The sequence below is a fragment of the Meles meles genome, chromosome 2 (genome assembly GCF_922984935.1).
Source record: "Meles meles chromosome 2, mMelMel3.1 paternal haplotype, whole genome shotgun sequence".
Taxonomy (NCBI): Eukaryota; Metazoa; Chordata; class Mammalia; order Carnivora; family Mustelidae; genus Meles; species Meles meles.
The window spans coordinates 56,094,206-56,107,763 of record NC_060067.1 but is presented as its reverse complement, the minus strand read 5'-3'; the positions used below and the strand labels follow the sequence as shown (position 1 = coordinate 56,107,763).

The window sequence follows — 13,558 nt, the reverse complement described above, 5'->3', positions numbered from 1 at the left end:
GGGCACCTGGGTGGTTCAGTGGGTTAAGCATCTGCTTTCAGCTCAGGTCATGATACCAGAGTCCTGGGACAGAGCCCTGCATGTGGGGGAGGAGGAGGTCCCTGCTCAGCGGGAAATCTGCTTCTCCCTCTGCGCCCCATCCCCCACTCACGTGTTCACTCTCTCTCATTCCCAAATAAATAAAATCTTTTTAAAAAGTAACATACAATCCAACAATTCAATTCCTAGATATCTACCCAAAGCTAATGAAAATGTTTGTCCACACAAAGACTTGCATAGGAATATAATGTTCATAGCAACATTATTTACAATAGCCACAAAGAGGAAATGACCCAAATGTCTGCCACAGAAGGTGCGTATCTATCAATGGGATACTAGTGAGCAGTGAAAAGGAATGAATGACTGACATATGCTACGACATGAATGAACCTCAGAAATATTCTGCTAAGATTTAGCAACTAAGTGAAAAGCACCAGATGGAAATACCATATATTGTATCACTCATTGAGTTGAAGGGTCTGCAAAAGACAGATTTATAGAGACAGAAAGCAGATTAATGATTGCCTGGTGTAGGGGTGGGAATGGGGACCGACGACAAATGGGTACCTAGAATAGGTTTCTTTGGTGCGATGGAAATGTCCTAAACTGGATTACAGTTATAGTGTAAAAACTCTGAACATTTACTAAAAAATGTTGAATCATACACCTAAATAGATGAATTTTATAATGTATAAATTATACTTCAATAAAACTATAAAAATTAAGTTATTAAAATCAGAAAGGAAATAAGTAATCTTAGAAATGAAAAATATAATTATTGAAATTCTAAAACTTGACAGGACTTAAGGTTGGAAAAACTTTGGACTGGACAACTTATTTAGAGGGCTAGTGAACAGAAGGATTTAATTAAGGAATTCATCAGAATCCAACACAGAGGCAAAAAATATTTTTTTAATCACATTTCAGGGTATAGATGAAGAGGCTTCCTCACTGATCTAATGGCAGTTCCAGAAAAGAAAAGGTAGGCAATGACAGAGAAACGTTATTTGAAGAGAAAATCACTGATAATTTTCCAGAATTAAAGAGAGCACACCAGTCCTCAACAGAAAGTACATTAACATATAGAAGGTCCTGGTGAAAGTGCTGAACACCAAAACAAAACAAACACAAATATTACATGTTATCAAGGGAAAGGCAGACTGACCACAAAGGAATGAAATTTAGTCTAGCAGCAGAATTTTCACCAGCAACAACCAGTGCCAGAAAACAATGGAGTACCTTCATCACTGTGCTTTGGGAAAATAACTGTTCACTAGAGTTTTATACTCAATAAATTATCACCCAACACTGAGGGCAAAATAACGACAGTTTCAAATATAAAAAGAATTCCCTCCCCTACCTAGACCTCTACAGCAAAGATTACTAAGAAATAAACTTCAGCTAGAAGAAAAGTGAACCTAAAGAGAAGGCTTTGGATTCAAGAAAAAAATAGTGAGAAGTAATGAAATGTTAGTGAATTTAATTAACACTTGATCATAAAAATGATTTTCAAATTTAAAAATGTCAAATGCTCTAGACAACAATGGCAAGATGGAAAAGGAAAGGGCTGTTAAATGGGTAAAGTATGCAAAAATCTTTTGCAGGAATGGGGCGCCTGGTGTAGCCCCTAACTCTTGATCTCGGATCAGGTCATGATATCAGGGTGATGATCTCAAGGTGATGATCTCAGGGTCCTAAGACCGAGCCCCATGTGGAGACCCAGGCTCAATGGGGAGTCTGCTTGAGATATTCTCTCTCCCTCTGCCCCTCCCCGCTCCCCTTCTTGCTCTCTCCAAAATAACTAAATAAATCTTAAAATAAAATCTTTTACAGGAAGAAAGAATTACACCATAATGTTGTTAGAAAAAATTACAGTTAAGTACATATGTTGAAAAATACAAGATCGAGAAGAATAGAAATAAAGCCTAATGCCCTCAAACCAGCAGTGGAAAATGAGGAAATATAGATCATTTTACTAATTCAATAGAAGGCAGGGATAGAGGAAAAGGAAGAACGAAAAAGGACAGCACACAAAAACATAAAACATGATAGAAAAATAAGCCCCAATATATTACTAATCACAATGAATGCACAAAGATTAAATTCACCTGGCAGAAATACAACCAACTTACCGAAAGATTCAATCTAAAGAGATGGAAAATATGTGACACACAAACATTAGCCAAAAGAAAGGCAGCACATTGATATCAATTTTAAAACGTCTAATTTAAGCAATTAGCATAAAAACCATAAAGAGAGGCACTACATAATAAGAATCCATTATGATTTCTAATGCAAACTATCCTTTGAAGAAACACTGCCTACTGTGTGCCAGGGATCATGCTGCTTTCTCCACTGCTGTTAGCTTCAGTGCTTGGCACTTAATAGGTGTGCCATAAATACTACAGAGTGGAATGCTTACCACATTGTATTGAAATGATCTGTTCAAGTGTTTGTTATACACAGGGGTAAGGACCATGTCTTAATTTTATGCCATCAATATTCAGCACATCACCTGGCACACAGTAGGCACTCTATAAATTCAAACTGAATTAAAGGGTTCATCTCTTCCATAAAAATCTCCCCTAACTGTTCCTGCCCATAATTACTTACCCTTTGTTTCCACTTCTATAGAACTCACAGTTTGAAATACCCAACTTAGCAATTGATTATATAGTAGTGTCTGAGTTTTCTTTACATATTTCAAACTTGTGTCTACAAAAACGTTTTAGATTCTTTAAAGATAGAGATGGCTTATACTGTGTCTAGAGCCTTGAATCAATATTTTTTAGGGGTTGATGTCACATTTGGATAAATGTAGATTAGATCAGTGGTGCCAGCCACACATGCCAAACCCTCAAGGGGTATCTCCAATCCCTTTTTTCAATCCTTGACTAAAGAGATCACTGTTTGGAAACAGGCTCATATGCCAAGAATGTGGAGAAGTTGATAGGAGGGGCAGGAGAAGGCAGCTAGTGTCCGTTTTCAAGTCCCTGTGCTCCCTTCCCTCTGGCAAAATAGGAAAGAGCTTGTGAACCTACCAAAAAAAAAAAAAAAGGCGCGCGGGGGGGGGGGGGTATGGGGAGGTGGGAGGAAGACAGGGAAGAGAGCATTTCCCATATACTGCTGGACAGAATCTGGACCTGACCCTTCCACTAGCAGTCATGGTATCAGGAGTTAATTATGATGTCAAAAGGAAACCCGAAGGCAAACGGCTATATTCTCCCACTGGAACCTTGCGTTAGAATGGAATCTTGTTTCCATCTATACACAAGGCACAAGAGACGAAACCTACAAGGAGCTCCTAATAGGGAAGCTGCAGAGGGTTAACCAAGGACAAGGTGGCATCTTCTTGGTGGTCTTCATCCGGTCCTGGAGAGGTTCAGTACTGTCCCAGGGAGGACGTAAGAAGATGGGCTGGCTGACCTCCCAAGGTCTTTGGTAATCCAATAATTAATGGGGGAATGGTGCACTTCCCCTTTTATGCTCTTACACACATCTGCACCCAGTTTAATAGTAAATCCCCTGGGCTGCCTTCCAGGTTTAGTACGGTGCCAGGCAAGCTGCCGGCACTCAACAAATGGCTCAAATATTTGTTGAATGAAGGAATAAATTAATCAAGTGTTTAAACAGAGTCCACATGACCTCCCCAGCTGTAAAGTACAGCGATGAATAAAATCACAACATTCCAGACACGATCATTTGAGCAGAACTGGCAAAGGAAAACAAATGCGTGCGTGCGCGCGCGCACACACACACAATACACACTAGCACTGATTCAACTATGTTTCCCACCTTGGGAACACAGACCACCTGCTCAGCAAGCAGTCTGTTGGAGTTTCTTTGCTAAGGATCCTCTCTCTCCAGAGAGGTGCTTCCAGAAGGTCAATTTACCAAGGTTTGGGACTGCTTCCCTTACCGATTGGCCTCCCAGACAAAGTTTCTGCCCAGATTCATCCTGGGCCTCCCCTGGGCGCGTCCGCTCTCCCCCAACCTGGGCACCTCACCCAGGGCGCGCAGCTCGCCGGCCCGCAGCGCCTCACCTTACCTTGGTGAGCTGGGCGATCTTCTTGCACATTTTCACGTGCATGTCGGGATCCCAGTCCATTCTCCAGCCGGCGCCACCGCGGGCATCAGCTTTGGAGCCCTGGCAAGTCCCGGACGCGTGAATTTTGCTGTTGAGGACAGAAGCCATGGCTATAACGCGTCCAACACTCAAGGGTTCTCGCTCGTGTTCTCGCTGCCCGCGGTGTGCACGTGCGTGCGCGCGCGGGCCTGTGAGCGTGTGGGCTTTCTCCGGAGCGGTGGCACTGCAGTCCTGCCGCCCGCACCGCCGCGCGGCCCCTGCCGCCCCGAGGTGTTGGCCTTCCGTCGGTTCGCGAGCCCACCCTCCCTGCTCCGACGCTCGCTCGCTGGCTGGCGGGCTCTGCGGGCACCCGCACCCTGCGGCGAGACGCCGAGGATCCGCACGTGCCGCTTGCGACCCGCGCGCCGCTCTCCGGCGGGTGCGGGTTTTGCCTGCAACAGTGGAGCTTCAGCGACCAGAAGCCGCCGGCCTTGGAGAGGTTTGCGCTGGCCCCGCGCCGCGCTCTTGGACACGTGGGTGGCTCCTGGCTCCCGACTCAGCAGCGACTGCCGGTGGTGGGCATCCCAAGCCAAGGAAGAATTAGGGCCAGCCTCAGCCTCGGGCAGCCGGAGAGCACGGTCTGGGAAGGGGCCCTTGGCGATGTTCTGCGGGGTGGGCGAGCGGCGAGGGACTGGGCACCTTGACCAGCCAGCACCCTTAGCCCCAGGCTCCGGAGCCTCAGAGCTCGCCGCTGAAGGCAAAGATTGGGGCCGGAAGGTCTTGAGAGGGAAAGGGAGGTAAGAGCAAGTCGCGGGGACGCGACGAGGTACCGGGACCCGGGTGCACAGTGTGGGCCCCAGTCGGAACTGCGGGTAGCAGCCCTCCTTCCCCCATCTTGGGGGGAGGAGCCCGGACGTTGCGGGAGGATTGCCAGAAATCACCGAACAAAAGGAAGAAGCCAAAGGGGCGGCCGAGAGGAGCTGGTGACAGATACCTGGGACCAGGAAGAGAGGAACGCGTAGTACAAGAAGCGGTGGGAGCGCAGAGGAAAAGTCATCAGAGAGGCCAAAGGGATGGTAGCAGGTGTGGGAAAGGAGGAAGCAAAGAGGAATGGAGTGGTTGACTAACAGAGCTGAAAGTCTAAGTAAACCGAGCTCAGTGAAAGGGAAGTGTGACTCATCCGTATCCACGCTCTTAGGCCACTGGCCAGATGGAGCCAGAATCTTGTCAGGATTAGGAGTTTGTGCATTTTTATTTTGCTTGTTGAGTGCAGGAGTTAGTGATCAAATTTCTTTGTGGCTCGCTTTCTCTGGGTTCAAACAGTGGGCTGTGGGGCAAAGTGACAACACCCAGATTTTCCTAACATGTAAATAATAGCATCGACATAATAAGCAATTTTCATGCTTAATATATTTCATTTTACAGACTGCTTTATATCAAGAGTTTTAGTCATCTTGATAAAGCAAGCAAGCTCCAAAGGGTTTCAGAAACCACAATCCCATTCTCTACACTGCAGGTAACTATACCCATTTTTATAGATAAGAAGGTAGATCCAGAACATTTGTACCAAGCCAGGCAATTGCAAGTAGCCCAGTTGTGTTTGAACCAAGATATTCCTATTCTAAATTTCTTACTCTGGCCCCAGGATTCTACACTGGGTAGGAATGGCCAACCTGGGTTTGTGGTTCCTACTATATTTAGGTTTCCTCTCTGAGACAACATCTCTGTTTCCCAGTGCATTTAGAAAACAGAATGCTGGAACCAAAATCTCTTTTGATATAGTGTCTTGGTCCTATGCTAGATTCCCTGAGTCAAAATACTTGAAGTTGAGTGTCCAAGAACCCACATTTTAAACAAGCTCCCTTTAAAGTACTTTCTGCAGGGTCTTATTACCCCTAGGAATTCAACCACTGTGTAAACTAAAGGGAAATTAGCCTTTTTAGTCCAAAAATGTTACCAAAAGTTGTTCACCATTTTGGAAAATCACATCATCAATGGCCACATGGCTCATGCTATTTGGTTGCCAATACAACACACTTGTATTGTATTTGACCCATTCATGGTGAGTCTACCCAGATGTCCAAGCAGTGGAATAATACATTATGTCATAGAGTTAATCATATCAGATCATTTATATATTGAAGTATACATTTAATTGTAATGATTTTCCTTTTATTTATCTTACGATCAAGAAATTATACTGGTTTTTAAAAATGTGTGTGCTCATTTAAAAAATTATCTCTGAATTTCAGTATAGTAACAACATTATTTTAAAAAGTGACATCTGGTCTGAATGGGGTTGAGAATTCACACTAAGGTTTGTTAAGACTGTGATCTAACCCCAAGTTTTACTTATTTAAATATGATCCTATTAGGTCTAGGGGCTGAAATATTTTCCAGTGGGATTTTTTTTTAATTCATTTGTGACATAGAGCAGGAGCAGAGGAAGGGGAAGAGGGAGAAGCAGACTCCCCTGAGCAGGGAGCCCGACATAGGGCTTGATCCCAGGACGCTAGGATCATGACCTGAGCCAAAAGCAGACACTTAACCAACTGAGCCACCCAGGTGCCCCATCAGTGGGATACCTTATACTTTCAAAAAAAATTTTTTTTCGATTTTTATTTATTTGACAGGGTAAGAGAGAGAGCACAAGAGGGGGAGCAGAAGGCAGAGGGAGAAACAGGCTCCCAGCTGAGCAGGAAGCCCGAAGCGGTATTCCATCCCGAGACTCCAGGACCGTGACCCGAGCCGAAGGCAGACACTCAACTGACTGAGACACCAAGGCACCCCATACTTTCACATTTTTCATGGAAGCCTAGGAAAACCCCAGACTCCTTTATCAGGCTTTGTTGAACCACAGCTACTAAGTAGGAAGATAATATAAGCTGACCTATCTTGGAAAGAGTTCTCTGCAGCTGCTGAGATTTCCTAGCACTATGATTAGTAGGTTCTTTTCACACTATCAGGAATGAAATAGAGGGCGGAAGGGAATTAAGCACTGTATCAAATATGGTGTGTGGGTGGGAACATTTATTAGACCACTAATATGATCTTGGCATTGTGCTATGCTCTTTGCACACATTCTTACTTCTTCTAAGGTACTTATTATCATTGTCATTCTACAGACTAGGAAATTGAAGATAAGGGAGGCTAAGTACCCGATTTTATACAGCTGGTAATGGATCTGAGTCTGTCTGACTTTGAAGAGCACAATGCTGGTAATCTGAAATTCTTAAAAGCCATAATTGATTTGTTCTTTCTGTAGATTATAGAAATGTAAGCCTCTTAAAGTACTCCTCTCCCCAAAAAACTCATCTGTAATAAGACAAAATACAAGAAGCAAACAAAAAATTACCCCCAATCCTACACTTAATATTTAGAGAATATTCTTTATTCTCTAAATATTTTAGAGAAGATTCTTTTAGATGTCCTTTCTGTACACATCTAGAAGATATTATATACATAAATGCATATTTAAAACAAATGGAATACTGTACATAATGTTTTTGAACCCTATTCATTCATATAAAATAGACATCTTCCTCTTTTGTCATTAAAGATATACATTCCTATTTTGAACAATCAGTATCTCTATACAAAATAACATTTATCCTAACCCCTACTGAAATCTTTTTTTTATATTTTAAGCAAGATGTTTCATATATGTTTGCTATGTGTATTTTCTTTCTTTTGGTGGGGGGAAGGGCAGGGAGAAAGAGAGAATCTTAAGCAGGTTCCATACCCAGCGTGAAGCCCAACATGGGGCTTGATCTAAAGTCCCTGAGATCAGGGCCTGAGCTAAAACCAAGAATTCAATGCTCAACCAGCTGAACCACCCAGGCACCCAACAATATTCACTTCTGTTCTAAAGGACAGGGAAAACAAATAGGACATACAAAACTCGTGTGTTAATATAATGGGAAAGCAAATAGCTTATGAGATAGAATTGTTAAGATGTGTTAAGTATAGAAAGCATACGGCAAGACACAATAAAGATAGAATGGAATATACGTGGAAAAGATGGAACAAACAAGAGGGTTACTAACTGAAAATAATGGAAAGGCCAAGTTGTAAGTTAAGATGATATCACCTTCAGGCCGATAGCTACATTATCTCCCCAAATGCTATTCGTTTTTCACACCCATCCTAACCCCATATATATGTTCTGTCCCAGAAAAACACAGAAAGCATGGCTCACAGCAGACCTCTAACCAGGCATACTTGCTCTGCACATTTCTGATAGAAGCATGTGTCAGCTCTAGGCACCCCTCTATCTGCTGAGCTGCCTTTCCAATTTCCACAGTGGTCCCCATAACAGCCCTGTCAGGAGTGAAGGTCAATGCAGCAGATAGGACATAAACACTGCCTAACACAGGATTTGGGTAAATATGGTCCTTCTAGCTCCCTGGCACCTTATCCCAAATGTCTTAACTGTAACTATCTAACTGATTTCTATTGAAAAGTGATTGACTCAACCATGTGATTTTGAGCATCTTAATTTGGGCTATGGAGTTTCCTGTCCATGACATATGGGATAGCCTGTCTGATAGTGTATTTGGAGATTACCACTGAATCAAGATAACTTCCTACATGACATCATACGTGGATCTTTGCACACATGTGCAAGTATTTCCATAGGAATAAATCCTAATAAACCAGTTTCAGTAAGTCAGCAAATTTTAAATGTTGATGATATATTGTTATACCATTCTTTTGAAGTTATGCCAATTTATACTCTCATTAAGAGGGCACAAAAATGCGTGTTTTCCCATACCCTTGCCAAAACTAGCAGGTATTGATCTTCAGAGAGCTTCCATTTTAATAGGTAAAGAGTGTCTCTCTCTACACACCATTTACGTGAATATTAGTAGGGCTGTTGGAAGACCTTTCCAGAAACTGATCAGTTGCTGGAATTAAACCTTTTTTTTTTTTTTTTTTTTTTTCATTGTTTTCACTGGGTTTTCTTCCTTGTGTTGAAATAACTTTCTAGGCCCAAGACAGAGTGCTCAGAATGTCACATCAACAGCCTGAAACTTAAGATAACTTCTGTGTCCTTGTTAGTGCTTTGCCTGACCAGAAACACAATATATCCAGTCAGCCAATCCTCAAATGCCAAGCCAGTTCTGGGCTCTGTACTTATTTCCTCTTCCTCCTTATCTCCAAACAAGGTTGACTGTGTGGCCCTAGCCATCAGATATTTTCCATTTTTCTCTTCCTTATTCTTTTTTTTTTTTTTTTTAAGATTTATTTATTTGAGAGAGAGAGAGAAAGAAAGAGCATGGGGAAGGGGCAGATGGAGAGATAGAGAATCTTAGGCAGACTCTGCATTGATCATGGAGCCCCACGCCGGGCTCCATCCCTGAGATCATGATCTGAGCTGAAACCTAGAGTTGGTTGCTTAACTGACTGTGCCACCCAGGCACCCCACCCCTTGTTCTTTATTCCTTACCCTTATAAAAGCTTCTTGCCTTCTACCCTCTTTATAGTCTCTGAACAAAGAGTCTGTCCACTTCATGAAATATTGAAGTTTTGTATTACCTAAATTGTCTTTAATAATTTTTAATAATTTTAACATGTATAACATGTATTACAAGATCTTTCCTTGTAGGGGCCTTTAGCACTGGGCCTGTGGTATATATTGCAAACATTTCACCCTGTAAGTGATTTATTTTAGCTTTCTTATGCTTGTAAAAGATTTCCAAGGTAAAGCAAGCAACCTTAGCTAAGAGAGTCTCTTTTTTAAAATAGGGTTGGGAGTTGGGGCCTGGGTTGCTCACTCTGTTAAGCAGCCTACTTTTTTTTTTTTTTTAAGATTTTATTGATTTATTTAAGAGAGAGAGTGAGTGTGTGTGTGCATAAGCAGGGGGAGCAGCAGGCAGAAGGAGAGGGAGAAGTAGGCTCCCCGCTGAGCAGGGGGATCATGACCTGAGCCAAAGGCAGATGCTTAACCAACTAACCCATCCAGGCGCCCCACATCTTACTCTTGATTTCGGCTCAGGGTCATGAGAACAAGCCCCGAGTTGGGCTCCAAGCTGAGTGTGGAACCTGGTTGAGATGATCTCTCTAATTCTCCTTTTGGTCTCTTCCCCTGCTATAGCATGCTCTCTCTCTCTTGCAAAATAATAATAATAATAATGATGATAATAATAATAATAATAATAATAATAATAATAATAATAATAATAGGGTTGGGAAGGCTAGGGTAGGAGGAGTTTATGCAAGTCCTCAACTTAGAAACTGAACTTTTCAGCTAGCTGTAAGCCCTTAGCCTGGGCTTAATTTCCTCCTCACCATAACACATAACACCTGAATCACCTGCACTCTTCACTTCCAAAGGAGTCAATATGTTCAACAAATTTCAATCCCTCCTTTTCATATTAATCCAACTAATCCCAGCTACCCTAATTCCAATCCCTCCTTTGCATAGAGGACCTAAATGAGAACTACACTCATAGACTTTTGCCTATATAACTCTGCTCTCTCGGTCTTTCTTGGAACACAATTCAGGTTTCTATCTGAATCTGTGCCTCCCAAATTACAATCCGAATTGCCCAGATAACTGTTGCTTAAATTTTCAGTGAATTCTTTTCTTGGTTGACATGCTTATTCTATAATTTTTTTCCAATTTTTATATAGGCAAAGCTATTGATCTTATATTTTCTGTGTGAGGTTAGAATACAGACCTGTTTTTCCAGATGGCTAGACAGTTGTCTCAACAGGTATTGAATAATTCATCTTTACCACACTGATAATCTAGGTGCTGCCTTAGGTGATCTCTTTAATAGAAATTTACTAATCTTTTAGCCTTTGCTTTGTCAGAGTTTTCTCTCCTTATCAGTTAAGATGCACGGGGGAAACTGATTGTTATTACTACTAATATACTTCTACTACTCATCTAAAACCAAGATCACATTCTTGAGTGTTTATTTCACTTAACCTCTTGACATAGAAGGCCATTTTCCCTACTGTGCCTTATTCCTACTGTTAAAAAGAAAACCACAGGCCCAAAATGGTGTCACTTAGGCCAAGTCGCCAAACCAGGGCTCAATGTCTAATGTTAATCGTGGTTTCAAGCTCCCCCACAAATGTTGTCTTAACTGGTCAGTCAGGAATTTTCTGATAAGAATCATTAAGGTAGGGGCACCTGGGTGGCTCAGTGGGTTAAAGCCTCGGCCTTCGGCTCAGGTCATGATCCCAGGGTCCTGGGATCGAGCCCCACATCGGGCTCTCTGTTCGGCAGGGAGCCTGCTCCCTCTTCTCTGCCTCGCTCTCTGCCTGTCTCTCTGCCTACTTGTGATCTTTGTCAAATAAATAAATAAATCTTTAAAAAAAAAAAGAATCATTAAGGTAATCTGTCACAGAGGATGATGAGATAATCTGCATGAAGACACCCCCTGCCATTCCTCCCAAAGGGAAAGTGACCTTGCCTGGAAGAATCCTTTCTTTCTTTTGCTGACAACTTCCTTGCCTCACCCTCCTTCCTATAAAACCTTCCATTTTGGAGCTCCTTTCTACTTACTTGGCAGGATGATGCCTGCCTCATGAATTGCTTAATAAAGCCAGTCAGACCCTCAAATTACTTGGTTGGATTTTTTTTTTTTTTTTTTTAACACTACTCATCTTTTAGACTAGCTTGCAAGTCCCTCAAATATCTGCTCAAAGCTCTGGATTTCTGGGTAGCACCTTTACCATATTTTTAAAAAGCTAAAGTTCTCTGTCAAAGATTCCCTCCTTTTGGGGGGAAGAATGCAAGAAATGAACACAGAGCTTAAATTGGCACCATGCCTTTATTGTAATCCTCACACACATTAACTAGTACCAGAATTTCATCGAAGGTAGTGTAGAGCCTGCTTTCAGGCAAGAAGCTTGAGCAATGGACATCTGAGTAAGGTAAAAGGACCCATAGCGACCACCAAGCTGAATGTAATCAGGCTCATTCCGTGACCCACCTAGAAATAGCCATAGCCCTAACTGACCAATTACAACCAGGCACAGTTCCCAAAAAAGGGAAAATTCTGTATTTCCTCACTCTGCCCTATAACTAGCCCCTCACCACTGCCCTATGGCAGACAGCTTATCCTTTGCTGTCCTGCCCACTGCCCCCTTGCTGTGTGTCCAGTAAGCTTTTATCTCTTTTGTTTGGCTCTGGGTGAATTCTTTCAAAGTCCTCCCATTCGACTGGGAATTCCCACGGGTAGCCTGGGATCAGGTCTTCCATCTTATCTCCACAGGAGGAAAATAAAGACAACACTTGCACTGAGATTATAGTATCTCAACACAACACCACAGGACATGATGCTTTGGAATAAAATGTTTTGTGGCAATATTATAGACAGATCATATTATTGCAGGGGTGTGGAGCACAAGGGTCAAGAAAGAATTCTTGGGACATTGGTGCAACTTCGTGAATTTATTTAGGTAAGTAGCATGGGGACAGGACTCCTGGGCAAAAGGGCTACACTTATGCCATATGAAGCTAGTGGTTATATGCTTAGTGCTCAAGGGGACAGTCAGGGAGTATTAGATCTTAAATGTCTTCTTTAAATTTCTACTTGTAATCAACTTTTAAAAGATTTCTCTGATGCTTCCCATTCGGTTCAATAGTAACTGTCTGTGAGATATACAGGCAGTCATGAGATCCTTTAAGAATGTAGCAATCAGCAACAATTTGATCCTTATCAGAATTATACAGGCTGTAGGTCAGCCTTCTGGGCTAAAGTGAACATTTTGCTGCTTCTATTTCTCATCAATATTAATATTAATATGAATACCATGAGCTCCACATGGTTCTGGAAACAGTTTGTGGGAAATGAGTCTAGGAACTCTAGCATTGGTAATCATTTTTTTTCATCCTCCTACTTTAACATTGTGTTACTCGTAACAAAGGTGTGAAACACGGGTAAAAGAAGAGTTGAGTACAGGAGCTAGGAGCAGTTCATGGTAGTAGTCTTTTCAATACTTGAAAGAGTTAACAACCAATTTGCAAAGTACATCTAATTTTGCCTTAGGGAAAACAGGTAGGAAGTGAATCGGGCAGCAATACTGCTGCCTTTCTGGTTTTTTTCTGGAGTTCAGAGATAATTAAACAATAGAACTCTCCAACATTCAAAAAAGGAATGGAATTGGTGCTTTTTAATTCTCTTGATTACACAACAGTAGAGTGCTCAGTACTCAATGGATGTGCATGTGTTTTTAACCGAGTTAAGTACTGGTAATATGGCTGACCTATCTATGGCTGAATATTTCAGTGTAGCCATTTCTCAGTTTCCTTGATCACTTGATCACTTTGCCTCTGAACTATAAACCCAAGTATTGTCCAGAGAATTTACATGGATTTAGAATTTTTTTTTTTTAAGATTTTATTTATTTGACAGACAGAGATCACAAGTAAGCAGAGAGGCATGCAGAGAGAGAGGAAGGGAAGCAGGCTCCCTGCTGAGCAAAGAGCCTGAT

At 42.1% G+C, this 13,558-nt stretch overlaps 1 protein-coding gene across 2 annotated transcripts in view; it reads right to left on the bottom strand.

The window, feature by feature from the left end:
* The window catches only part of FAM184B (family with sequence similarity 184 member B), a 181,459-nt gene extending 176,820 nt beyond the window's left edge, over window positions 1–4,639 (bottom strand). The window contains exons 1-2 of one of the 2 annotated variants that reach the window (XM_045991685.1): window positions 4,565–4,585; window positions 4,088–4,482 (exon numbers count right to left, since the gene is read on the bottom strand). In XM_045991685.1, the coding sequence (XP_045847641.1) occupies window positions 4,088–4,234 (147 nt within the window). In that variant the 5' untranslated portion in view covers window positions 4,235–4,482; window positions 4,565–4,585. Of the gene's footprint in view, window positions 1–4,087 lie in introns of both variants that reach the window. The other variant, XM_045991695.1, reaches the window with a different exon arrangement.
* Window positions 4,640–13,558: the final 8,919 nt, after the last annotated feature.